The sequence below is a fragment of the Malaya genurostris genome, chromosome 2 (genome assembly GCF_030247185.1).
Source record: "Malaya genurostris strain Urasoe2022 chromosome 2, Malgen_1.1, whole genome shotgun sequence".
Lineage (NCBI taxonomy): Eukaryota > Metazoa > Arthropoda > Insecta > Diptera > Culicidae > Malaya > Malaya genurostris.
In genome coordinates this window covers 298,769,213-298,795,977 of record NC_080571.1, presented here as the reverse complement: position 1 = coordinate 298,795,977, position 26,765 = coordinate 298,769,213, and the positions used below count along the sequence as shown (strand labels likewise).

The 26,765-nt window shown below is 37.1% G+C and overlaps 1 protein-coding gene across 5 annotated transcripts in view; it reads left to right on the top strand.

Moving 5' to 3' along the window:
* LOC131430743 (protein bark beetle) overlaps positions 1-26,765 on the top strand; it is a 61,555-nt gene that overhangs the window by 2,807 nt on the left and 31,983 nt on the right. For 4 of the 5 annotated variants that reach the window (XM_058595940.1, XM_058595942.1, XM_058595939.1 and 1 more), the window contains one exon: positions 14,313-15,023. In XM_058595940.1, coding sequence (XP_058451923.1) covers positions 14,499-15,023 — 525 coding nt within the window. In that variant the 5' untranslated portion in view covers positions 14,313-14,498. Of the gene's footprint in view, positions 1-6,636; positions 7,030-14,312; positions 15,024-26,765 lie in introns of those variants that run through there. The other variant, XM_058595941.1, reaches the window with a different exon arrangement.

Below are 26,765 nucleotides of genomic sequence, written 5' to 3'. Positions count from 1 at the left end.
TCATTCTGAAAATTTTACAGAATATTCTCAATTAAATTTCGAAGACATTGTCAGGTGGGGTTTTCTATATTCTGCACCGTTTCCAAGAAAATTTAATTTGAAACGGGAAAATAGCAAAAAACCTACCACTTTACGGTACTGTCCTCAGCCCTTAAAGGAAAGGGCATTTATTGAATCGAGTCATTGTCCATTGGCTTTCTAACGACAGTTCGACATGTAGATGGTGCTGTTGTACAAAAGATGATGTTTTCGAATGAAGCTGTCAAAATTCATAGGAATGTTTATTCTCCAGTGAATTTTTATTTATTTGTAGTTGAAATTCAAATAATTAAAGGATATTCTGTGGTAATTAGGGAAAAAACATTGATTTCTATCAATTAGAATTTTAACCAATATTTTTAATATTCCGCTTGAGAATAAATCTAAAGTTTTTTGCTTTCAGAATGACCTACAGATTGATAATATTGACTTTACTTGTTGATACCGTTCTGAAATAATTGGTCTGGTCGTTTATTCCACCCAGTAGTTGTTTAAACCTTTAATTTCGATTACGAAAATTGATGACATAAGCTCACTTAGCTACAATATCTAAATATAGTTAAGTATTGAAGAAATTAAAGGTTTACTTTTTATGCAAAAGTTTTATCCATTCCGTAGGTTTGTTCAAGGAAATATTACTATGTTAGTAACTATTTCCACATTTAATACTCGATTAGTATATTGCTCTATGTGATAATTTGCTAACATAATCGTTTTCTTGGTCCATAAAGTGAAACATAGAAGGCGCGGAGTTCATTTGAGTTTTGCGTTTGTAAGCCAATTGGCCAGCCCGGTGGCAACAATAAGGCGCTCCAGCTAGTGCTATCGTAACCAACATCTCAGTCCTTCGGGGCCATCAAAGCTAGCAAGTCAGTGAGAGCAAAGTAAACAAAATGAAGTAAAATACAACACTTCATTGATTGTGAAAGTCAGTATTACAATTTGGCAGCGCACGTTTCATAACGATATCACATTTATAATCAAACATAAAAAATCAACTTTCACAGCTAAATATCACAGATATTTAGCAACAACGAACTTATATACTTCTTCGTTGTTTTAGTCTTTGCGGAAAAGATGATGGTCACGAAAACATGGCGGCCTAGCAGGGACTTGCAATTGGCACATTGTCGCAAAGCTGATTTACCGGTAGCGACACCTGCCAATGAAAAATGGAACCAAGAAAAGGAGGATTCTTTCGGAATTTCCATATCGGCAGTAGTGATTTGAAACATTTTTATCGTTTATTCAATAGCACAAATAGATATCAGCAATAAAAGTACACTCGGAGTAGAAGAAAATCGATTTCAAAGTGATTACTACTACTTTTTCAGTGTAAACTACGATTAAATATGGTAAATCTTCAGAAATGTGTGAAATTGGGTAAGGTTAGGTTTTTTCGGAACAACATTTTTTTAAGCAGAAACCAGTGTAATGTTGATTTCTCGAGTACTAGAATGTATAGCGATCTAGTACTATTTATTTTGGATACTTTATTTGGTATTTCCAGGCATTTGAAAAATGGTATCAAACCAAGATTAATGCTCTATTCTGAATAAACGGTCGAATTCGCACAATGAACTAAGATCAACATTACCACCTCAGAGTAAAAACTTTTTCTTCAACTTCTACTATGATTTTTCAAATGAATTTGCCCGTTTTCATAAGAAATCGTTGAAAAGGTGGAGTAATTAGAAATTTTCCTACCGACTTGACAGCTCTTGCTGAAAGTATCATCTCTAAACAAGCAGAGCCTCTACATTTCAGTTTTGCGACAATATGCCAATTGGTTTATCGTCTCTGTCGTTACTTACACAGATAAAAATATTTTGTGAATTTACATCTATTTTCATGCACACATTAGGAGCAGGCAATTAAACATGAAGTTACTTTATAATTCTGCACGGTTCAATATAATTTAATAGCAAAACAAAGCATTAACTGAAAGATATAGTTCTATTCATTGAAAATTCAATGCAATTCAATTAAGTTTTGCATATATGATGGTTTTCAATCAAACTTTCGATTCAACCCATGTCTATTCCATGTTATTATTGATTAACATGTCGTGCAAATCTCATTATTTCTTTCTGTGTACGTTGCTACTGGAAGTATCATTTTGAAGATTTTCTCTGTTGTTTTTCTACGTATTGCGTTCGTAGTTGGCTGTAGGAAATGTATCTTATTACATTTTGGTTACAGATTATGTTTCGGTTACGATGTGCCTAGAAACTGAGCGACGACAGCCGTTCGTTTAGAAGTCACATTTTCGACAGTATCGTTTCAAACGAACATACGATCTGTCAAATACCAGCTAATAAAAGTGCTTACATTTCGGATTGAATGTTTTGAGTTGTTGCGAACATTACGGATGAGATGTCATAATGGGTTAGCCACTCTAGTAACGTCTTTGGTTTTAAGGACTCTAGTAATGTCAGCCGCAGAAACACTTAGGTTGCTTGAATTAGGCGAAGGTGAAGTTTAATTGTCCATGTTGAAGATGTCGTCCTCTTCAGTTTCTCACTAGGTTGACCGTAGTGGGCCGATTGTTGGTAATACAAACATGTGTCCACATGATCGTCGTAGATGACCAGAGATTCACATGGAATTTTTGTATACTGCATGAAAGTCACAAAGGAAGGGATCGGCCCTTCCAAGTGCCGGCGTCACATACAAACATCATTCAGAATGCCGAAAAAAATATGACCCAAAATGTCTCCGTAATGCGACATTTCGTTTTGAACGAAATCGTCGGTAAGGCCTGTCGGAATATCGTACTCACGCATTGTTATTACATAATTTATGATTGACGTTTTCATGCTCGACATTGTTGTTGTCAATTGCGAACTAAGCTGCATCGTACTCCAATTATATATTTATGAAACTATTCGTTTCGTTCAATTGAATGTTATGCACCTTCTCTTGATCGTGATACAACAACAAGATTTCTCAAGCAAGATTTTAATTTCTCATAAAAAGATCGAATGCGATACCGTTTGAAATCAATAACAGATGACATTGGTTGCAGCGACCTTGCCTTTTCCCCGTTTGATCATATCGAGAATGTCTTATTGGCTGTGAACGAGTTCTTGTGTCGAATGAGTCAGACAGGGCGCCAAATTGCACTGGTAATATTTATACACTGAAGTCTTCATCATGCGGGATATACACACCGATTTAAAAGAAACCAAATAATATCGGAAATATGCACAAAAAATCCACATAAATTCGGAAATCCACAAATAAAACTGCATAGCTTTGAAAATCCGATTTATTAACGCACGCGAATCCTTAATAAAAAAATAAAAAAAAGATCTTCATAATAAAAAACACACAACTTTATAAATCGACACCCTCAACCTTGGAAAATCGTATAAATAAAAAAACCTGTTTTAATCCACCTGATGGTGTAATGATGTCATACTATTATGTATAATACTGTGGCATTCTTCAAAATAATTTTCTTCGATTGTTAAAAGAATAACCGAAATCGTTTTGTTTGACCGTCTGCTGATAAAAACTATCAATTGGAAAAGATTTGAGTTCGATTTAGAAAAAAAATTTACGGTTTTTCGCCCTTTTCAGTGATGGTATAAAATTTTTAACATACTTTACCCTATATTTCCGGAAGTCGGATCCGGATGAAATTCAGGATTTTTTATGGGACCACAGGACCTTTCATTTGAATCTAAGTTTATGAAAATAAGTCGCGCCATCAATGAGAAAAGCTAGAAAACACATTTTCATTTTTTGGCACATTTTTACCCATAACTACGGAACTGGAAGTCGGATCCAAATATTATTCAGTAATTTTTTTTGGGATCACAAGACCTTTCATTTGAATCTAAGTTTGCGAAAATCTGTTCAACCATCTCCGAAAAAACTTATTTTCATAATTTTTCGCACATTTTACCCCATAATTCCGGAATCGGAAGTCGGATCCAAATAATATTCAGGAATTTTATATGGGACCACAAGACCTTTCATTTGAATCTAAGTTTGTGAAAATCAGCTCAGCCATCTCCGAGGAAAGATAGTGCAAAAAAACATTGTATACACACATATGCACATACACACACAAACATTTTGCGTACTCGACGAACTGAGTCGAATGGTATATGACATTCGGACCTCCGGGCCTCGGTTCAAAAGTCGGTTTTCGCAGTGATTGCATAACCTTTCTATATGAGAAAGGCAGAACATATGAAAAATGTTTAAAAACAACTTTTATACTGAAGTATTTGATAAGACGTAAAGCCGTCTTGAGCTAGTTTGAAATATAATCAGTATCTAATGGGGAGGCAGATTGGAAAATTGACATGCAAATGCAAAAATGTAATGAAAACCGCGAAAATGTTACGTAGAGACGAACCCGCAGCTAACTCCTAACCGGGGAATGGTTTTACCAATTAAACTACTCTGCACATGAGAACACATGAAGAAAAAGTCCAATTGACTTGACGGAAACCAGGCATGCTTCGCTGTATCTGGCCACTACGGCACTCAACTTTACAGTCCTATATCTACGGAAACAGATTCAACAGGTATCATATTCGAAACATTTATTACTGTTTCATGAAATCTTCCATATTATATTTATTTAAGCTTTTTTTAAAATTGTTTGTGAAACCCTTTTTGTGTCGAGAGTCGAGTGTAAATTTTCTAGTCAATCGAACTTTTAATTCCGGAACTGGAGGTCAGATCCAAATGAAATTTCATAGCAGACTAAGGAGCAGGATGACCTTCCGTTTGAATCTAAGTTTTTGGAAATTGGTCCGTCTTTTCCTAGTAACGTGAGTACATATATTTGAAACAAATACAAATACGCTTACACTAAAACATTATCTGATCTTGACGAAATGAACCGAATATTATTAAATCGAGTTTCGAGTTGAAAATTAATTATTTCGAAAACATCACGTTGTGTTTCATCATATCCAGAGTAGTTCTACTCGCAAAATGAACCGAACAATGTTGAGTATGAAACCGAACGGTTTTTTCAATTTTTCGAAACACCATTTTAACAACCCAGCTCAAACAGTTTTATGAAACAAATATCATCGTAAAATCTAAAAAAAAACAACTTGTAATCTCTAAGCTGTCATGAAATTTTACGACCTTTAAAGAGTTTCATATAATTTCACATCAACTTCTTCCTAGATAATAAAGTCATTTAAAACTTTTAAAAAGTGTTAAGCTGTATTGAATAAATTATTGCTACTTCTCTCACCACAAAAAAAATCACATTTGTTTAACATACTCAAAAAATGTAAAACCTGAACTTTCCCAACACACCAACGGAACTGTAAAGCGAAAACAGGAATGATTAAAATACGTACTCATGACGTCTATAATTTAAAACCTGCTCACTTCCTGTGCGAGAATCTAGTTTTACATACTCCGATTACGGTGCATTCTATCTGTAAACAACTTCAGATAATTGCAAGTCCGATCGTAGCCCATCCACATACCCTTTCGGATGAGTCTTCTTGGTCAATCCGACAGGAACGAAGAACCTTGTAAAATATAAATAAAAACTTTGCTTCCCTTTGCAGGCAAACCAGTTTTAAAACTCAATCCTTCTCTCCCTCTTGGTCTCTCCGTAGGAATATTTCTACTCAAGGTCTAAACGCTCTATATGAAAGCACTGTTCCTCGTCGGCCACGACGTAACTAAGTCATTAATTTGAATATCTGATTCTTACTTTTGCTAGTTTTTTTATGCGAATAATCTCGATCGAAACGTACTCCCAAAGGGGGTTCGTCGACACGGAATTTTACCATCCGTTTCTAGTTTCTTAACTAAACAACTGGCGAAATATTTGTCTTCTTAATAGCATCTGTAGACTGACAGTAAAGTTCAACGGTTTTCGGTCGAAAGACGCTTGTATAGGTAGCTCCAATGGAAACGATCCAACGACGCTGCTCAACACGACGGCGGTACGCCCGATATTTGCCGGTCTCCGGGTGGCAGACGTTTTCCAGTTGAGGGATCTTCTGCAGAGCTTTGTCGATCATAGGGTGGTTTGATGGAACTGTTTTTTACTTTAATTTTTTTGGAGGGGTTTTGCATTAACGGAACTTTGCAGATAGCTATAGACGATATTCAGTGGAACTTTGGTTTCGTTAGTCGAGTTCTTATTTCTACGCCTGAAGCTCACATTTATTGATGCAACCTGGGCATTTCAAGCAATGTTTTTGTTCCTATTTAGATACACCATACCGGCTTCAACGGGCATTTCCTTTATCATCTTTCTTCCTTACTCGTTATGTTTTGGTCTCACGTAAACCGTCTTCAGCATTTTAACTGGAGGATTCACCCAACCGTGCTGCTTTATTTCGACTTTACGTTTATTTTTATTTTACTCCATTTCATACCTACGTAAGCATCGGAGCGGGGCGCGAGTGCCCGAAAAGTGGAAAACCAGAAAAAGCTCACAAAGCATGATCCGTGGATGTCGTCGCCGACGTCGCCGTTGTTGGTGTTGTTGTTGTTGTTACTTCTGTCGGTTGGCTCCCTCTCGCCAGTGCTGTTTGGCCAACAAACCCACTCTGGGAAGCCACGGCACAGGCCGTTAGTTCGAGCCGTGAAGTCATACAAGTCGGACCGTTTGATTGCTGGCCGGTTTTCTGATTCGCGTTCCACGGCGTTGGTGATTCCACCGTATGTTGGTTGGTAGTTCGCGAGTTGGTTTTTGTGCGGTAAGGCTCGGAAAACAATCTATTGATGTACCTTTCGCAGATTGTTGGCTACACATTTGATCGTTTTAAAGGAATTCTCTGCATCTGTTGTACAGCTATGTGAACGTATGTTTTTCGTATGCTCCAACTGGTGTTATTGATTAAACATGACGGCTGTGAACAGACCTGTGAATGTGATGTAGTTACATACTTTCTCATTTTGAAGTTGATTTGATTAAAAAAGGTGTGTCGGTTGAGTGATCTTATTTTCATTCCCATAATACGAAATTGTAAGCAAAAGTCCTGTCAGGTATGTAACGATCGTACAAATGTGTTGCATAATTTTAAAAACCTCTGAACTTTTGTTGCACAAAATTTTCACAAAATTTTCACCGTGCTTTTCTCCAAATGTTAACTACAGTACTTCCTTTTCATCGGTTGCCAATGTTCACAAGAAGACGCTGACGAAAGGTCATTGTTACCAGTTTGTCAAAATGTTTTACTGGTTACTTTCAAACAAGCAGCTCAGACATCCGGCTTGAAAGTGCCGGCCGTGTGCTACCTTAATTTCTCCCAATGACATGCTTCTACTTGTGATTAACATCAAGCTGGCAACATCAAGTGACTTGGTTCCATTTAGATTTTCTTTCAAAATACTGGGTATTGTTTTGCTTGGTTTGGCAATGCAAACTGTTTCCCACGAGGTAGTTTATCCAGTTAGTGATGCAAGTTATAGCTCTTTATTTAGGCAGCGAGCAATCATGCGTATCGTTTTGCATTTGTTTCACAAATGTTGACTAGCTTCTGAGATGTTTTTTGAGATGGTTTGAAACCTTTGGGATCACTGTAAGTCTTTGTGATGTGATTTGTGTGTACTAGTATTTTTAATACCGTGCCAAATTTTGAATTTAGCGTAAATGACAGAAAATATGGCAATGAATGGAATGCCCACCATTAAACTGAACCAATTTTTGGATTTGATCCTGCATCCTCATGCAATACGCGCTACCGTTATGGTACTGTTTTAGAACAACACATGGCTTTTGATAAATGTCGTTTCGTTCCAATCAAATACTTTTCGCTTATTTGAGAACTGTAATCCTATAGTAACTGGGACATTCTTTATTCCACCTACCATTTCCTTTTGTTTCTAGTTGATTACAATTCTTAGTGTCTGTAGAATAATAGTATTATTTCCCGGTGACCGACCATTTTAAGTTAAAGCCGAGGTTAAATGAACGACATAATAACAATAATAGTAACTCTAGCAATGCAATTGTCCTGTACCCTACGACACAGCAGCGAAGTATGCTTCAATTTGATTGCAATTTTTTGATTAATTCCAGTTTTGTGTTCGTTTTCTGTTGTCATAAAAAAATTTAACTCACCCGATACTGCAACTATGCGAACTTCTTAAATGCAATTGAATTGTTGAAGAAATTATCTTGTTTTTGAATACTAAAGTTTGATTTACTAGTCTTGTGAAATTTTATTCAAACTTAAGTCACTATTGCAGTATTGAAAGCTTCATTCCATCTTGACTGTTTTACGAAAAACATTTTTCGTTTTGAAATCATCACCCAGTTTTCTTGGTCAAACCTGAGTCTTTACAAAAGTGTGCAATATTTAACTAAAGCCCGCTTCTCAATCCGCATAGTGACGTTATAATTTTCGAAATGATTTTGTGTAGATCCAAAAATTTTCAGATTGATTTAGATGATTCACATAAGCTTTTATGCTTACGTTGATTTGAATGTCGAACTCAATTAAGCTTTCAAAGATGCCCAATATTGTTGAAATCAATTCAGCTATCTCCGATAAAAGTGAGTGTATAAAGGTTTCCGATCTAGTCGAGCTGTGTCGAACACTTGGGGTCTCCGAGGCTCCGATTCAAAATTAACAAGAGCTTAAAAATTTAATTGGAACGTGATTAAAATACAAATATTATTTAAATTCTTACTCCAAGTCAGTGGCGTACCGAGAAAATTTGGGGCCAGGGTCAAAAAAAGATTTACCGCCCCATCTTTGGTTAAGTTAACAAAAACTGCTTAACTCCATCTCCGGAATCATGACTTGGACGAGCAAAAAATAATCGCAAGGATTGGTTTATCGCCCCCCTTAAAATCGTTGCGCCCGGGGCGAGTGCCCCTTTCGCCCCCCTCTAGATACGTCACTGTGTGGACTTAGTGGACCGAGGAATGTTCTCCAAACTTCCAGGGTAGAGAACTGAAGTACAATGATTTCAAATATGCCTTAGAATACTGTCATATAAGGTCGCACAAAAACGAATTCAATATGTCTTTTCTGTACTGGGAACTTCTACGCTAATTGCCAGTAAAATTTCGAATAATTTCTAAAGAAGCGAATCAATAGTTTCTTGTTCGCTACCAAGAAGAATAGAATACATTTAAAATTCTGATATTCAACAAGGTGGTCACCTCGGTACACTGATTTTCCTTTTGTATTTCAACGACGTGACTGTATTTTTTACTGGAAGTTCCACGATTATCGTTTTCCGACTACCTCAAGTTATTTGCAATTATTAAGGCAACAGTTTATGTTATTTTCCTTCACAGTCTACCTGAATATTTTTCGGAGAGGGGGGAGATGGACAGAATGACATTGAATATCAGTATTTGATGGATTAGATAGACAGAGTCACATGTGTCTTGAGGTTTTTATCGACGAACAACTGAATTGCAAGCAGTTGTTTCGTACATTGTGACAAAGGTTTTACGTTGCCTAGGATTTGTAATGAGAACTCCTAAGCATTTCACAGATATCTACTGTTTGAACTCTCTCTACTGCTCGCTTGTACGTTCAACACTCGAATACTGTTCGGCGGTACAACGGAACTCTCAGAATTGAACCAATACAGCGCAGATTTGTTTGTTTCGCTCTTCGTTAGTTACCATGGGATCATTGCTGATTGCCGAAGTTTTGTTGGAAAATATCGATTGCTCAGCATTTCTCAGTCAAATAAACATAAATATTTGCGCTCGAGCTCTTCACAACAACAACCTCCTTAAGGTGAAATGTAATCTGAAAAAGGCGCGCAAAATTGAAATCGCTTGAGCTGACCGAATCGTCGCACAAAGCATAACAAGAAAAACCGACACATAGGAATATTTTCAGTGATTGAGCGCAGTGGGCTTACCACTCGTTTTGATGGCTTGTAGAAAAAACTCATTGATTTGTAATGGAATTTTAAATCCTTCACACTTTGAATATATCCCAATTCAATCGTTATTGTTAGTGATTACATTACACTAGAACTATGAATCAGAAGTAATTATGATTGATTAACACGAGGTTATACGTATATGTATTGACTAACTTGCTTACCATGTATATGTCGGAGTCAAAACAACAAACTTACACATTATTAGTAGTATAAATGACAGTTACTTAGAAAACAAACGATTTTTCTAACTACCCATTTTATTGTATTCAACTCGTTTTCATTTCAACAATGTCCAATGCTGCCTAAATTCGTGTCATTATTTGATATGTAATTTTTGCTCACGATGTGATGCCACCGTGCCCACCATGCATTTCTCACACCATCTCAATAGCAGCAGTGAAATTCTGCTACAAACACTACTTTTCAGTTCTAAAGCTTGCTTCAGATAGAATTGGAACAAAGACAATTGCCTGTATTTCAGTTATTTATTATTGAATTCAATATCCTTTTTCATACAAATGTAGCGTTTTCGTCATACTTTTAAGAAAAAATACGGATAAAATTATTCGTCACGGTTTCGAAGGAATTCTCGAATTTTTCTTGTAACACGGCTCATTAGGCGGCGCACACCTTCTTCGTCCATCGTTTTAGCTATCTTATTTCACCAGGTCGTCATCTGATTGATGTCTTTGACAACCTTTCCCTTTGCCTTGAGTCTTCTCCTCATGATTGCCCAGTATTTCTCAATAGGGCGGAACTGGGGGCAGTTGGGTAGGTTAAGGTTTTTCGTAATAAACTGGACCCCTTTCTCTGCATACCATTCTTGAACGACTTTGCTGTAATAACAGCTTGCCAAATCTGGTCAAAACATTACGGGATGGTCGTGGGATCGAATGAACGGCAAGATTCGTTTTGGAGACTTTTGGTATAGTTCCGATGTCATTGTCTTATTTGGAACGAAAACTTTCGTTTTTTGCCACAGCTGCAAATGACCTGCCAAATCATAAATTTTCTTGCAAATTTGTCGGCAAAAACAATTTTAAATTTGGCTGGAACATCCCCCCGAGCCGTAACCAAGTAAAATTTTTGACCTGGGATTTGCCCGAAGACAGCCTTGACATAGGTTTCATCGTCCATCAGAAGACACCCGTCGAACTTGGTCAGCACCTGGTCATATAGTTTCCGAGCACGAATTTTGACCACACTATTCTGTTTTATGGTCCGATTTGGCTGTTTGCTAGCTCGATACGACTTGATTCCTTCCCGGAGTAGAGTTCTCCTCACGGTACTATGGGCAGCACCGAATATTCTGGCCAAATCACGGTCCAACAGATTAGGATTCCTCTTAATCGTCTTCAAAATCTTACCACGGAGTTTCCGGTTGACAGTTCCACTCCGACGATTGGCTTGAGGCTTCCGAATCATCGTCAATGTTTCCGTATACCGTTTGATAACGCGCCGTACGGTATTTCTGGGCAATTTCAGCTGTTTAGCTAGCCTAGATGCAGACCACAATGGTTTTTCCAAATAACTGTGCACAATTTTTTCCCATCTTTCGACTTCCATGTTGATTGTTCACAAAGTACAGTCGATTTGCGGAATGTCAAAAATCATACGTAAAGCTGACAAAATTCCCGACACGTGGGTGTCAAGAACTTACAAATCCGTCCACCAGGAGCGCCACAATATGAGCAAGAGTTTGTTCCAATTCTAAATGAGGCAAGCTCTAAAACCATCCCCTTGAAACGGAACAAGAACCGTTTATATATTTCAAAAACCAATTACGGCTCGGCAAAGCCAAATTTTAAAATTCTAGGAATACTTAATTGTGATAAATTTAATTGCAGAAACTTAAGTGTTTTTAGTTTTTCGAAAATCGGTCTAGTTATTGAATAAATGATCAAAAAACGCAACGCGCTCATTCTGCTACATTTCACCTTAAAATGCTTCTACACATGGTGCATTTCGGAAGGTTAAAGATGTTTCCAGTTACTCTTGTACACACATTTCCTGATTTGTTCACATCCTCAGTCTCGATACAAATGTCGCTCTTCGAGCAGCAGTTACAAATAGCTTGCCACACAAGAGAGTTATTGACGAACTCCGACTGCCGAACGTGTTTGAAAATCTCTACCGCCTTTACCCTTTCGCTGGTCGTATAACATCCCTGTCCATGACTCGGAATCGTGATCGTGACTGTGAATCGACAGTTCGACATTTTGTTCTACAATCCCTCATTGAAGCATGTCGAGTCTCCAAGCTTGTACAGAGCCTAAAATCTCGTTAGGGCATTGATCAGGGCAATTGGGTATTGAGCTTCTTTCCAATGAAATCCCTGTTGTCACGGTATCTCTGAAATGTTTCTCGACTGTATTGGCAGCTAGCTAAATCTACCCAGAACTCAATAAAGTCCTTTTGTTCATAGTAGAAAATCGCTTGCCAAATAAAATATCAGCAGACACGAAATAATATTAACTGGTAACATCTCCTCAAATCGATGTCCACCTGCATAATTTGCTTTGGAATCTGTCCACGGTCCTTTTTTGATAGGTTTCGTCGTCCATCAGTTTGCATCCTCTCTAAATAAATTCCGAATTCGTGTATTGACCATTCGGTGCTGCATCAGTGATGGGTTTGGATACAATAGAACAAGAGTAAAACCAATATCGGTTTTTTTGGGCGATGATTTTGTTGAAATTGTTGATTTTGGAAAAGTAAACCACCCGGGAGTCCTGGGTTTGCTCTAATGATCGTCTAGCGATGTTATCAAACGCATTTTACGATCGTAAGTTTTATTGGGCTGACCTGAATTTTTAACGTGGGCGCCTAAATTTTATTTTCGTCCGTCCACTTACATCTTTCAAAACTTTTGGAAATCTGATTGAATGATAACAAATCTTTTACAACTGGAAGCGGAGACATTCTTAAACATTTTGCTGTCAAAATGGGTCAGGATCATTTCGCCGAAAGCCTGTTCAACTGCTGTCAAACTGTTTGTTTGAAACTAGTTTTGAACCTAGTTTCAACGTTGTTGAACTGAGAATCGAGTCAGTTTCAAACCTGGTTTTTATATCAGGTTTGCTCAAACCCCCGTTGCTAAGTGCGAACCCAACACAGTTCCGTGAAAAGTGTTTATTTTATGAAACCACCCTGGGTCAGCAATGCGTCCAGATATTGAGTGAATCGATCTTTCAATACCATTACGAAAATTTTGTAACTAGCAACTTTTATCGTTTAACGTTATATCATTGGGCACCGTTTAGAAATTGACTACTTAATACGATACAGTGCCAAGGCAGAGTTGAATTACAAAGGTATTTTTAATAAATTCTTGTATTATTGTTACTTTGACGCTATCCAATATGATTTCGGGTGAACTTTATGGTTTCATTTAAAGACCGTGCTCAACAGTAAAATTATGTTTTATTAAGTGGACTATGGAAATAATTTAATTGTTGTGAATCTCTTTCAAATTTCATAAAAAGAACACCAACGAAGAATCTCAATATTAGCATACGCGATTATTACCTGTACTCAGTTCACAATAATAAACAGATGTGGCTTAATGAGTTTTGCCACTAACATTACTAATTACCACGAAGCCCCAGTGCCACCGTAACCTGAAGAAGAAGTGCGCGAACTCTACTTTCTCGGACGGTATAAAGTTACAGCTCGCATCGTTCGCAGCGCCTATGCAAATCTTCACCAGCTTCCACCAAGTAATTGAAAAGAAAACATTAACTCTCTGCCATTTCCGTACTGTGGATTTATATCTTCTTTATTTTCTTTTTTAAATGGGTCAAAAGCTGCTCCCAGTGAGGTTACAAACGAACAAAAAAAAAGCTGCATTAAGCTTTTTTCGATTGCTGATTATGCTGTTGATTGTAGGCTGGAATCAAGCACCCTTACCTATTAAATGCAAAGTAAGATACGGAAAGGAACCAGCATCTATCCGAGGGATGTGTGCTCTAGAAAAGAATACTAAGGTACAAGACAACGAGCGAAGCGATCTTTTTTTGTAGTTGACAATTGGATTTTGTGTTAAATCTACATATCTACTGCCGATTTTACGTAACGCATCAATTCAAATAATTACATCATATGGTCGAATTTGACCTAAGCTGTTTATTCTACCCGTCGTGATACTTTCAATGAGTCATTAATGTTTCAAAACATAACTGTTCTCAAATGGCTTACATTTGCGTTGAAGCTCCTCGCTTTATATCGCGTGACTCGCCCTCAAATTACAGCTCCGTTAAGGAAAGTGAGCACTCGGTTATGCTCGAAAAAATTGAGATCCCCTGTCGACCTCCCGTTCCCGTATTTAACATCAGTTCTGTGTTTTACCGTAAACGTATCTATACTAATCAAACTAATGTACGTACGTGTGTTTATCAATCTGTTTTCAGAGAATCGCAAGCTGACTCAGTGTGCGGCACTCAGCGTTTGTTCCAGTCTAGAGCCGCCCGCGATAATGAAACGACGCTCCGGAGTAGTGCAGTGACAAAAAGTGGCAATGAGCTAATATTAATCGACAACCGATTGTGAAGTAAATTCGAGGTGCCCGAAGCAAGCCAAACGAAAAGAAAAATAAAATGAATCAAAAATTCGTCGAAAGTGATATAAATTTTAATTCGAAACGACCGATCGCGAGTCGCCGCGTAGGAATGCTACCTCCTAAGCAGCTTTGCTGGAAGAATCGTTGGAAGACTGGCTGCCTGTTGGCGGTAGTTTTAGTGTTAAGTAGTGTGACAATTTGTCGGTGTCAAGAATTCGGTGAAAGCAGTCTCGATCATCCGGATCGTGACTTCGAGCAAATTTCAGTGCTGAGTAAGGAAATCATTACGAACCATATACCGACCAGCGAGAGCGGGGGCGATCAAGATGAGTCACGATATCAGTCCGAAAACGTGCCCATGGCGGAGGAAGGTGTCCACTACACCGAGATCGCCGGAGATGTAGTGCTAGGGGAGAAAATCCTCCGGGCAGCCGAGAGTCCGTATTCGTTGAGAACGGATCTGGAGGTCGAGCGAAGAGCTAGGCTGATCATCGAACCCGGTGTCACAATTCACTTCGCGCCTATGGTTGGGATCACCGTGCGAGGGTCGCTGGTAGCGTTGGTGAGTTAAACAAACTAGTGGTATTTAATCTTATCTTATCAGTCTGATTCCTATGATTCCTGTATTCGTATGTGCACCTGATGAATGTGTAGATTTTTTTGATATCCGTTCGCGTTGTGTACACAGCACCTGTCTATGTTTTGGGGAAGTCGTGGATAGTTGGCTTATCATCGGTGCACGGCTCGTTATCTTTTGGCAAAGACAGGTGCACCTAGCCTTAGTGTGATGTAGGGCGTAGTATTTGTTTGCTGAATTTATTCATAGCATTAAACTCAGGCCAACTATTTTTCAGAAGTGTTGCTACATTTTGTTATCTTTTGTAGAGAATTCTAGCAGTGGGCAATACAACGAACCTGCTTAATCACGATGTAAACTTATTGAATCTACCCAAACTAATACTTCAAGATGATAGCGATGTATTTATTTTCATTCGAAAATGAGTCATCATATGATTACTTTACCTATGTTTTCCCATGTAATTCTAGTAATGAAATTATTAAAGACACTTGTTAAGTAGTAATTGTCTTAAATAATAGCTAAATAAATTCACACCTATTTTTAAAGAATGTACAAATCGTTTCAATAACGCGCAATGTTAACGAAAGAATCTTATTACTTTGTAGGAGTTCATATGACTGCACGAAAAACTTTTCTTAAATACAGTATGAGATATGTGTGTGTGTGTGAGTTTAACCTATGCCAAGCTCCATTGTTTGGCAGCGGCTGACAGAAAAAATATGTTTCCATGTGTTTTGTTTATACATAACAAAATAACTTTAGTCCTGAATTCAGGGAGGCGTGAGCTCAATCGAATTCCGATGACCCATTTCGTATACCAAGCAAATCGTGTTCCAAGGTCACTGTTCGATTGAATAGCTCCACTTTAGGGGGCTGGCAGGGTAAAACATTTCAAGAATATTCAGTGAAATTTTCAAGCCTATCGCAGCAAAACTCTGGAAGTTATGGGCCTTTACCTTTGCGTATCTCACACTAAGAAGAAGCAAGAACTCGGCGCACAGGCCACAATAGTTCTGCTTCGATTGACTTTTTATGTATTGACTGTTTTATTATGACAAAAAAACAAAGAAAAATATGATTTTTTCGAAAGTGTTAGACCCTACGAGCTTCCAACAAAAATAAATTGTTTCCGTCGATTTTATAGACAATAAACTTGTCTATAAAATCGACGGAACTTTGCACACACTTTCTACATGTAAAATACCAGACCCCAGCGTTTTCTTTCTCTTGTTTAGTTTCTTTGGGGAGGTTTTACTGCTAAAATATCTACGCTAACTATAGGGGAATGTCGTCTAGGTTGGACCACTTTTCGAATTTGCCCTGTATCTTTGGTTATATTGGAATATTCTTATTTAAAAGTTTGGTTCGCCATAAGAACTTCTAATTAGGGTGTATTGCTGCGCATTATATAAAAAAAGTTATTAACAAAACGAAACAATAAAAAAGTAGTCTAGGTTGGGCCACTATTGATTCTGAACGAAATATGTACTTAAATAAATTCAAATGATCAAACATGGAACTATTTATTGTTATTTTAATGGAACATCAATCAGTTTTAATAGACTATCAATAAGAATGTTAAAGTCACTGAAAGAAACTGCGATTGTGCGTGTCCTCGATTTAACAACGATTATAACAACGAGTTTGCATTAAATTCTGCGATTTCAATAGTGCGACAACATTATAAATGTTAGAAGAGTGTTTCGGCAACGATGCTAATAATCGTTTATCAGTCGTATATAAATAGTCGTTTATCAGTGGCACGAACGTTTCAAAAGTAGCCGTGAGTCAATGAATGATGACGAGAGAAGCGGTAGGCCGACGATAACATCAATAAAATCAAAGAATGGATGACCGTTTACCACAAATTGACTATTAGGAGCAGAGCTGCTAAATGTCACTATCAACGAGCAACTTTGCACGACGAAGATTGGAAAGTTTATGTCACTGGACTGCTGCCAACCAGGCTCTACCAATCATCATATATTGAGTGTCTGAGAGCCGATCTGTCATAACTTAAATTCTCTTGATATTATACTCACCAGGACGCTCATTGATTGCCGATGCGATTGATATTATCTTCATTTCTCCTGTTACTGCTTGATTACGATGTGACTAAATATTAATCAAGCAGCATAAACCTTGAATTAAATTCATGTACACCAATTAACTCCGAAATCCAATGACTTTTTACAAAGAACAATGAACTTTATCAATTTATGTTTATGTTAGTACTCTCATGGAATTTTTTTACTTCAACAGGGAATAGGAGAATGAGAGAGAGAAAAAAATGCGTCACCTGTCTTTGACTGAGTATACTTCTACTTGGTCATTGAACTATCGAGTATCTCATTTGACAGACACTTTGATCGTACCGATTACAGTTGACGATGATTTTAGTCAGTCTGTCAAGGTCATTTGACATGACTGACAATTTGCAGCTCTGATTAGGAGTGTTATTCGGGCGTTATGAGACATTTGCGTGAAATAATTCGTAAAAAAGACCAGAATTGTGGGAAAACAACTTGTGGATCTTGCCCTACAATAACGCACCGTCATACAGTACCATCGTTATCAGTTAACATTTGGCTGAGAACGAAACGAATACTAAACCATCGAATTCACCTGATTTGGCTCCCTGAGACTTTTTTCTATTCAGTAGACTCAAGAAACTGCTCCGTGGAACGCGTTTCAGCACACGAGATGAGGTTATGGAAAAATTGCAGATGGCTCTGATGGCCATACCGAAAATTGAAAATAAAAAATGTTTCGAGGATTGGATCAAGCGCTGGCATGAGTGTGTTGCAGTCGATGGGGAGTACTTTGAAGGGGACAATATAAGTTTTGATGAATAATCTTGTATTTTACTTTTTCTGAATAAATTCCGGGAACTTTTTGATCAAGGCAGTACAGTGTTGCGAATCCTATTCTGTAACAATTCGCTCATTTTCTCCACTATACAGTCAATATACGAGTATACGATAAAGTCAGAACCCGTGAAAATTTCAGGATTGTATGGACAAATCCCCGTAGCAAGAAATTCTTCCTTCACATTGTACCGCCCTGCAGCAGCTCTTATGGATTCGTTTTCCAACATTACAGACTTGATAGCCCGAGAAACGTTAACATGAAATTTACCCTTTTCAGATGTACCGTTATTCTGAAAACAAACGAAAAACGTTCTCAAGACAAGCGAAAAACGGTCTCTAGGCACTAAACGAAAAAAAGTTATGTGAGCCAACCCCAGAGATGCAAGGTAAAAACTTCAAATATCTTCAGACAGGGTTGCAAGTCTGTATATCCGAAAAAAAATCTGCCGTTAGCAAGTATGTCTTTATTTCTCTATAAAGTATGATACGCTAAACTGACTTGGCGAGCAAAAAAAAGGTCGCGACAATTTTCAAAAGTCTGTAAATTTTGACTAAAGTCTGCGAAAAACTAGATTTTCAAAAGTCTGCACAACAAAAAATGTCTGTAGCACTATGTACGAAATCTGCAGATTTACAGACAAATCTGCAGATCTGACATTTCTGCTCAACCCTGACTACATGAGTGGCCCAACCTAGACAACAAGCGTTTTTTTTTCTAATCGCGTAACACTACATGCAAACAGATTAAAGAAATAAAATTTTCTCTTGAAAAACTTGTTAATGGTTAACCACATAATGGAAATATATACTTACTTTGAGGATGTCATCATTTTTGTCCAAGCTTTGAGCTGTGTTTCACGGTACTTACGAAACTTTTAGGACTGCCAAAAACAAGACATATGCAAACAACTTTCACAAAACATTCTTCGTGACAAACAATGCACTGAAAAGTTTGATGTTATTGAGAATAATACTTCCATTCCAAGTAGCACGTTAAGTTGCTGACCTGTATTTTTGTACTGATTGCGCAATTTATCAAATTAGTTTATATTACTATCCTAGTAACAGTTGTGTTATGGAAAAAGCGCAATTTTTCTTTGGTATGCAACCTATTTTTAAGTTCTTCCGTTGTTACGAACATTTTTTCACAATTATTGTGCAACTGATTCAAAAACTCATGCATCGATCCCATTACAAATGCTACAATTAAATCAGCGAAAAAACGATTGTGAAACTAGTGGAAACTACTACGTAATGTGAACAAGAATTGAATTGATGTTTACAAAACCATAGCAAACATAATTTCTAATGAATAAGTTTCACATTTGATGTTCAAAACAACTGCTCATAACACAAACATGGAACTTTAAAAATATTTTGCACATAAATAAATGGTACTACTACATATTGTAGACTTGATCTTTTATATTTTAGTAACTGGAAAATCGACAACGAATTGCATTTTTATGGTAAAACATGTCTTCGTACGCCTGAAATTTTCAAGCACCTTTGAATCTACGTGTATGATCGGAATTGTGTTCAAAATATGTATAAGAAAGCTATCAAACATTCATACACCTTTTCAGACGATTGTTTTAGTTACTGTTTTAGTACTTTTACATGATGTTGTGAAATTTTTTGCTGAGCTTCTATAACTACTAGTGCAATGTGGGCAAGTTGGTGATTTGCTGCACAATTGTTTCAGATGTACCTCAAATTGTTCTATAGTGATTTTTTGGGTAGTATTGTAAAACTTAACAGTGATAAGTTGCAATTATAGTATATTTGAAAATCTTTCTAAACTTATCTAACATAAAAAACAATTCTAAAACAATTGTAGAACCTCTTGAAATTTCAATAAGTTTCATTTGCCACTTGGGATGATATAACACCGTTGGGAGCACGTGTCATATAAAAGAAAAAGCAATGCCCCAACCTAGACAGTGGCCCTACCCTGACGACATTCCCCTACTTTATCACAGTGGGGAAAAATGGATAAAAAACGCGACGACTATTTTGGAGGCATGATGCAGCTGATCACAAAGCATTGTTTTTGTGTAAAATTGTCAGTAAAATCGATTCCACATATTTAGAAGGAGCACTCAACGCTAACATGTTCATTTTATTTATTTTTCAAGTTTAACTATATAACATAAAAGCGCAGAAGTTGTAAATGACCGAATAGAATGTATTGGATATATAAAGGTCTGACAAATCTTTTGCATTTAGTTTCAATGACTGCAGGAAACTCATTGTACCGATTTACCCCATTTTTTTCTTGTAATATTCAGTTGAAATTGAATCTACAATCCAAAAGCAGATCTTATACGTTCTGTCAATATTGGTCCACATTACGTAGAAAATTTCAGGAATCCAAGTTCATACAATGGGAATGGCAGGATTAGCTCTTTTAACCCGTTCTACCCCTATTTATTTCATAAATCTTATCATTGATTAATCTTTCTATCGCATTCTGAAAGGAGGCTGATTGCGGTTGATTAAAATCGACTGATATTACGTAGAAAACAATACAAATTGGATTACAAATAGATTCAATGACCGCATGAATCATGTTATACCTCTTTACTCCAATATTAATAGGATAAATTAAAGAAACACGGTATAACATGATTCGTGCGGAATTTCTAATCTACTTTTTAGGGCATTCTACGTAATATCAGTCGATTTTAATCAACCGCAATCAGCCTGCTTTCGAAATGAGAAAGAAAGTTTTACTAAGCACACCTTGTTCCTGTGGTGAATTTTTGATTCTTATCACTATAATTGGGTCTGGGAAAGAGCACTTGGGTTATATGTTGCGTAATGAGTTTTATTTTAAACAATTGTTAAAAATTGTTGTTCAAATTTGTCGAACATCTTGGAAAATTTTCCGATCGTGTATTTGGTGAGCAATTTCATTTGTATTTGTATTTGATGTAAGTTCCATTTCATAATTTTTAACTTTCATTTACGATATCGTAATAGCCAAATAAATTTATGTTGCTATAAACTTACAAGACCTATATGTTTGATCAGTTTTTACACTTTTTGAATACGTAAAAAGTGTAACTTGATCATTTTAAAAGCAGAAGTGAAACTCTCCCCCCTATAGTTTCGAAACCAAAAGTCGGAATCGTTAAAAATTTCATAGCAATCTATGGAACCATAAAACCATTGATTTAAATCCAAGTTGGGGGGAGGGTATAGCTTGATGGGTAAGTTGATGCCTTCCACGCAGCCCAACTGGGTTCGATTCCCAACCCCGCACATAGGGTCAGAAAACTTTTCTGACCCGAAGAGGCGAATGACCTAATGGTTAAAACCTCTATAATTGAAAAAAAAATCTAAGTTTTTGAATACCGATAAGAACTATATACTAGAACAGCTCGTAGCACAGTTTCACATATTTTTAATGTTCCTTACATCGTCATATAGATAATAATATCATAATTCCGGAACCGGAAATTTGATTCGAATAAAGTTTCATTTGAATTTAAGTGTGTGATAATCGGTCTGACCGTCTCTGATAAATCACAGTATCTTTCACTCTAGTTTTTAACTACTATTTTCTCGGTCTTTCCGGAACCACCAAGTATTTGGTAAATTGCAATTTTTGATTCTTCGATCCCAGTATTAGCTCAACATACACTGAAGCCAAATATATAATCAAGAGAGCTTGCGTTAATAGTAATGCTCTTTTCAAACGATCAGAATGATATAAGCGATTCCATATCATTACACACTTAATTTCTCTTTTGTAATTCAGTATTAATGTTCGGGTAAGATTCGTAGAATATTATTTTCTCTGAACGATCTGTAAAATTTATCCACTGTCAATAAACTACTGAACTTGGAAAGCAAAGTCTTGTGGAATTCGGCCTTTCTGTTTCAACAGACTTCGCAGCCGATTCGTAGCGTGCAGAATCATTGCATGGCTAGTCAGTAGGGGACACTAAGAATCATTACAGGTCGGGGCTCGAACATACGACAATTGACCTGTAAGACCAGCACTCTTTGCATTGAACCGCCAACCCGGGCTAACTTTCACTGACTTCAGTAAATTATATCAAACTATGACGAGACGCTTATGTAATGTTTGAAAAGTTATTACTTCTCTTTCAATTCAGTAACAGTATTGCCAATTTTCAGTGAATTAATTTAAAATTAGCCAGATTTTCTGTATAGATTACCGAGCGCTTCGGTAAGAATTTTAGTTGTTAAATTGATTAATTTTCGGTCGTGGAAATGTGAAAATTTACACATGCAACACTCATACATGTCAATTTCATTTCAAATTGATTCCTGAGAATTTCTTACATGGTAAACATGTTTTCATAGTACCAAAATTACTGGAACCGAAACGCTTAAAATGATTGCAGAAAACATATCAATCGTTGGAAATAAGTAAGATATCGTATAATCGAGTTCTGGTTTGGAAAGATTATACGATTGGAGAAACGCACTTTGCTTGTATGATGTGCAACAAGCTTCTTGTTTGATATGTTCACAGCTGTAATATTTGTTAAGTGCAGAAATGAAACTAATCAAATGAACTTATTGCACAATCAGTTAAAAAAAACCTTTTGCAACTTAATCCTTCAGGCGATAATATGAATGATTTTTCCATTTGTTACCAAAAACGTGAGGTCTAACTTTTTCAACGATAATAACCGTTCTGTAGCCATTGCAATACATACCAATTTTAACTCATTGTAACCCAATCAATCAATCTAACAGTCTCCACATAACTCGGTTCATGGCTGCTCGTCGCCAGCCACTCAAAGCACGGATGCTTTTGAGATCACTCTCCACTTGATCGATCCACCTTGCTCGCTGCGCTCCTCTTCTTCTTGTACCAGTCGGATCAGATTCAAGAACTATTTCCACTCGGCTATCGTTCGACATCCTTATCACATGCCCATTCCATCGTAGACGTTCGATTTTAGCTGTCAGTACGATGGGTGGGTCTCCTAGCAGCAGTTGCAATTCGTGATTCATACGCCGTCTCCACGTTCCGTCTTCCATCTGCACTTCGCCATAGATGGTCCTCAGTACCTTTCTTTCGAAAACACTGAGGGCGCGTTGGTCCTCTGCCAGCATAGTCCAGGTCTCGTGGCCATAGAGCAACCGGTCTAATGAGCGTTTTGTAGATGGTCAATTTCGTGCGGTGGCGTACTTTTCTCGGTCGAAGGGTTTTTTCTGAGTCCAAAGTACGCACGATTCCCTGCCAAAATACATCTCTGGATTTCTCTGCTTGTGTCATTATCGGCGGTCACCAGTGAGCCCAAATACACGAGCTCGTCAGCCACCTCGATATCGTCACCGTCTATCAATATTCGTGGTGGGAGGCGCAGTGTTTCTTCTATAGAGCCTCTTCCTCTCATGTATTTTGTTTTGACGCATTTACGGCCAGTCCGATAACCCCTAGCTTCAGCTTTTAGTCCGATGTAGGTTTCCGTCATCTTCTCAAGGTTACGTGTAACAATATCAATATCATCAGCGAAGCCAAAAAGTTGTACGGACTTTCGGAAGATCGTGCCACTTGTGTCGATTCTCGCTCTTCGAATCACACCTTCCAAGGCAATATTGAACAAGATACAAGAGAGTCTATCACCTTGCCGTAGCCTTTCCGAGATTCGAAGGGACTTGAGAGCATCCCAGATACTCGGACGTGGCACATCACTCTATCCATCGTTGCTTTGACCAATCGCGTCAGTTTATCCGGGAAACCGTATTCGTGTATTATCTGCCATAGCTGTTCTCGATCGATTGTGTCGTATGCCGCTTTGAAGTCAATGAATAGGTGATGCGTGGGTACGTTGTATTCACGACAATCTAGCTTATCGCCCTTTTTTGTAGACGGGACATACCACTCCATCCATCCATTCCTGCGGTAGAATCTCGTCCTCGCAAATATTAGAAATCATCCAGTGCAGCGCTCCAGCCAGTGCCTCCCCTCCATGTTTGAGCAGCTCGTCTGGTAACTGGTCATTGCCCGCGGCTTTGTTGTTCCTCAGTTTGCCGATCTCCTCACTTATCTCCGACAGATCAGGTGCTGGGAATTTGAATCAAATGAACTGATATAATCAGTTCCATCATATTATATGTTGAAGATTATGGGAAACGCAAAACCACTGTTAGAAATCTTTTCTAAACGAAATTATTCCACTGTACACGCAGAGAAAAAAAAATGTAAATATAACCAAATTTGGGTTGTATGCAACTATTTTTTTTTGCTAAAATAGTGACAAAAGAAAATCTGGTTTGATATAGAAAACATTGCTGCTTGAAACTACAAAACATGATAATCAATCTCACTCAATGTGTTAGTTTGTTTCAAACGACATTTTGATAAAAACAACAAATATTTCACTTGTGCGTTCCTGTCAATTTCTTGACAAACAATTTCACAGTGAATTCAATTGGAAAAATTTGTTATGAATGAACGAACTTTAGATAAAGTTAAAAATTCTTGCGCTTTTAAATCACAAATATTCCAGTTGAAATAAATTACCGAAAATTTAGCTATTTCAACAAACGCTATTGTTTGTTGAAATCATACATTTTTGTTTGTTTATAAAAATAAAATTATTTCTTTCAAACTGATTTACAAGGTTATATTTTATACTACTTTTATTTCGATTTAAATTGGTTGAAAAATTTCTAGAAAACGATTATCTTTAATTTTGAAATTTTTTGAGACATTTGATCATTTCCTCATTCCCGTTGCTACACGATCGAATTATTCACATACCGCAGTCAAGCCCTGTTTTAGTTTTTATAGCATCCAAACAATTCGGTGCTCCATCAGTCCGGTCAAAATAGAGAACCTGTATCAAACATTTTTTGTAAAGAAAATGTGTTATATAATGTTATGCAAATTTCTAAAATATACTTAATTATCTATACATATACTTGAATTGTTGAAACCCTCCTAGGAAATGAAAGAAGCTGATTAAATTTTACTCATGAAACGCGTACAAACTGACCGCGGGAGACAAAATGCTGTGGTTTATACACGCGAGAAAAAATTGTTCTGGTTTATATGAAATAAAACTAACAGGTTTTATATAAACAGTAACCTTAGTTGTATCATTACACAAATAATATCGTAGATAATATGAACCAAGTTTTTTCTTGATATAAAGGTATAGCAGGATTGAGTCAACGAGGACATTGCCGATAACATTAACTCAACTTTGGTTGACATGTAAAAAATAGTCAGTTTATTTCAACAATGAACTCAGCCGGAACAAATACATTTTTGGTTTGGTTAGACTAAAATATTTATTCAAATCAAACAGAGATCATTGTTTTTGTTGAAGGGAGAAATTGGCTTGTAACAATCATATTCCAGCTTGAAATGAATATAAATCAAATTTAAAAATCTACCAACTGTTTTGTTATTTTAAACATGCTCAATTTCTCTGCGTGCTGGACATTATATTTCAACCCTGTTACAGTCAATATGATAAAAACAGGTGGTGCAGATCACATGGCCTGCTTACGTTGTGAACCAAAACTTTGTAATTAGTTCGGTATGACGACATACATGAAAAATAAACATGCTTTGATTCAATGCCAACTAGTCCCAACGGTGTGACGCAAGTAATCAAGTAATTTTTAGTTTTGCTTGGTTTGCCGAAGCAAAGTTAATTTCACTAACACAAAAGAGTTGTGTTTGCCCCATCTGCTTCTACCACATTGTGTTACAGTTATAGCATTTATAAGAGTAATTATTTAATGCCCGGAAATCATATTTTTATTTTTGGAGTGCTCTTTATATTCCAGGTTTTCAGTTAAATTTACTGAAAAAGTAGTGATATTTCATAGCTTTCGATAGTCTAGTGTTTTCGAACTATTAAAAAATTTTGCGGAACGTGGGAATTGCATGATGAACATTCAGCAAATGAAAGGATGTTTCAGCTGTTTGAAATTCAGTAAAAATTTTACCGACATCCGTAAACATTATTTTGTGTGAATCACTGTATCATTTCAAGTTTTCTGGAGATGGCATAGGTGAGAGGTTGGATTAGATATTTGCATCAAATTCATTGGAGTTGGAGTTTCCAAGAGACAAGTGACCGCGTGACTAATTATCGTAAAACAAAAAACTGATATTCAATGAGTTGAATAAATTTTGACTTTTATAACCGCAAACCAACTTGTACGCAAAATAACTTCAGCTACTGGTGTTTTTGAAATAATAAACTGAAAATCAACTTCGAATAAACTGAAAATCAACAATACATGTTTTCACAGCGATAGTTATATTGAAATCGTGTATTGAATAACAATTATATTAACGTCTGCATCTAAATCCACCATCAAACAAACAAGCCACCATTCAGTTTCAACCGAGCAACTCCAAGCCTGCTGTGCTTGATGAGACTCAGACAAATGATCGTTTAACTATCAACCGTTTTTATTTCTTCGTCTAAAAACATACCGTCAGGGGCATCCAACATCTTCGAGCGAGACAAATCGAGGACACGGCAAGGCAACCAAATGCTTTACCTTTCGAGGTCATCGGCCTTGAGCAAGTAACTGAAGGACTTTGTGTGGCTTTCTTCCACCTTACGTTGCCTTTCTCTCACCTTTCGTGCCCCTCTATGTGTGTTCCAATCGTTCCAATATGTGTAGAGCACACGCACGAGACTGCTGCCGATGCCTGCTCAAAAATGCAGCAGCTCGCGGATAATGGAAACGACTATAGGTTTCCTGTCTACGTAGACAGGTCCGTACGATGCCGGATGCAACACCTGTTGGACGGTATAGGCTGCCTGTGTTTACATTTATTGTGCTCTCCCCCTTAATCTATGTAGAATGGAATGTACCTACAAAACAGATTATT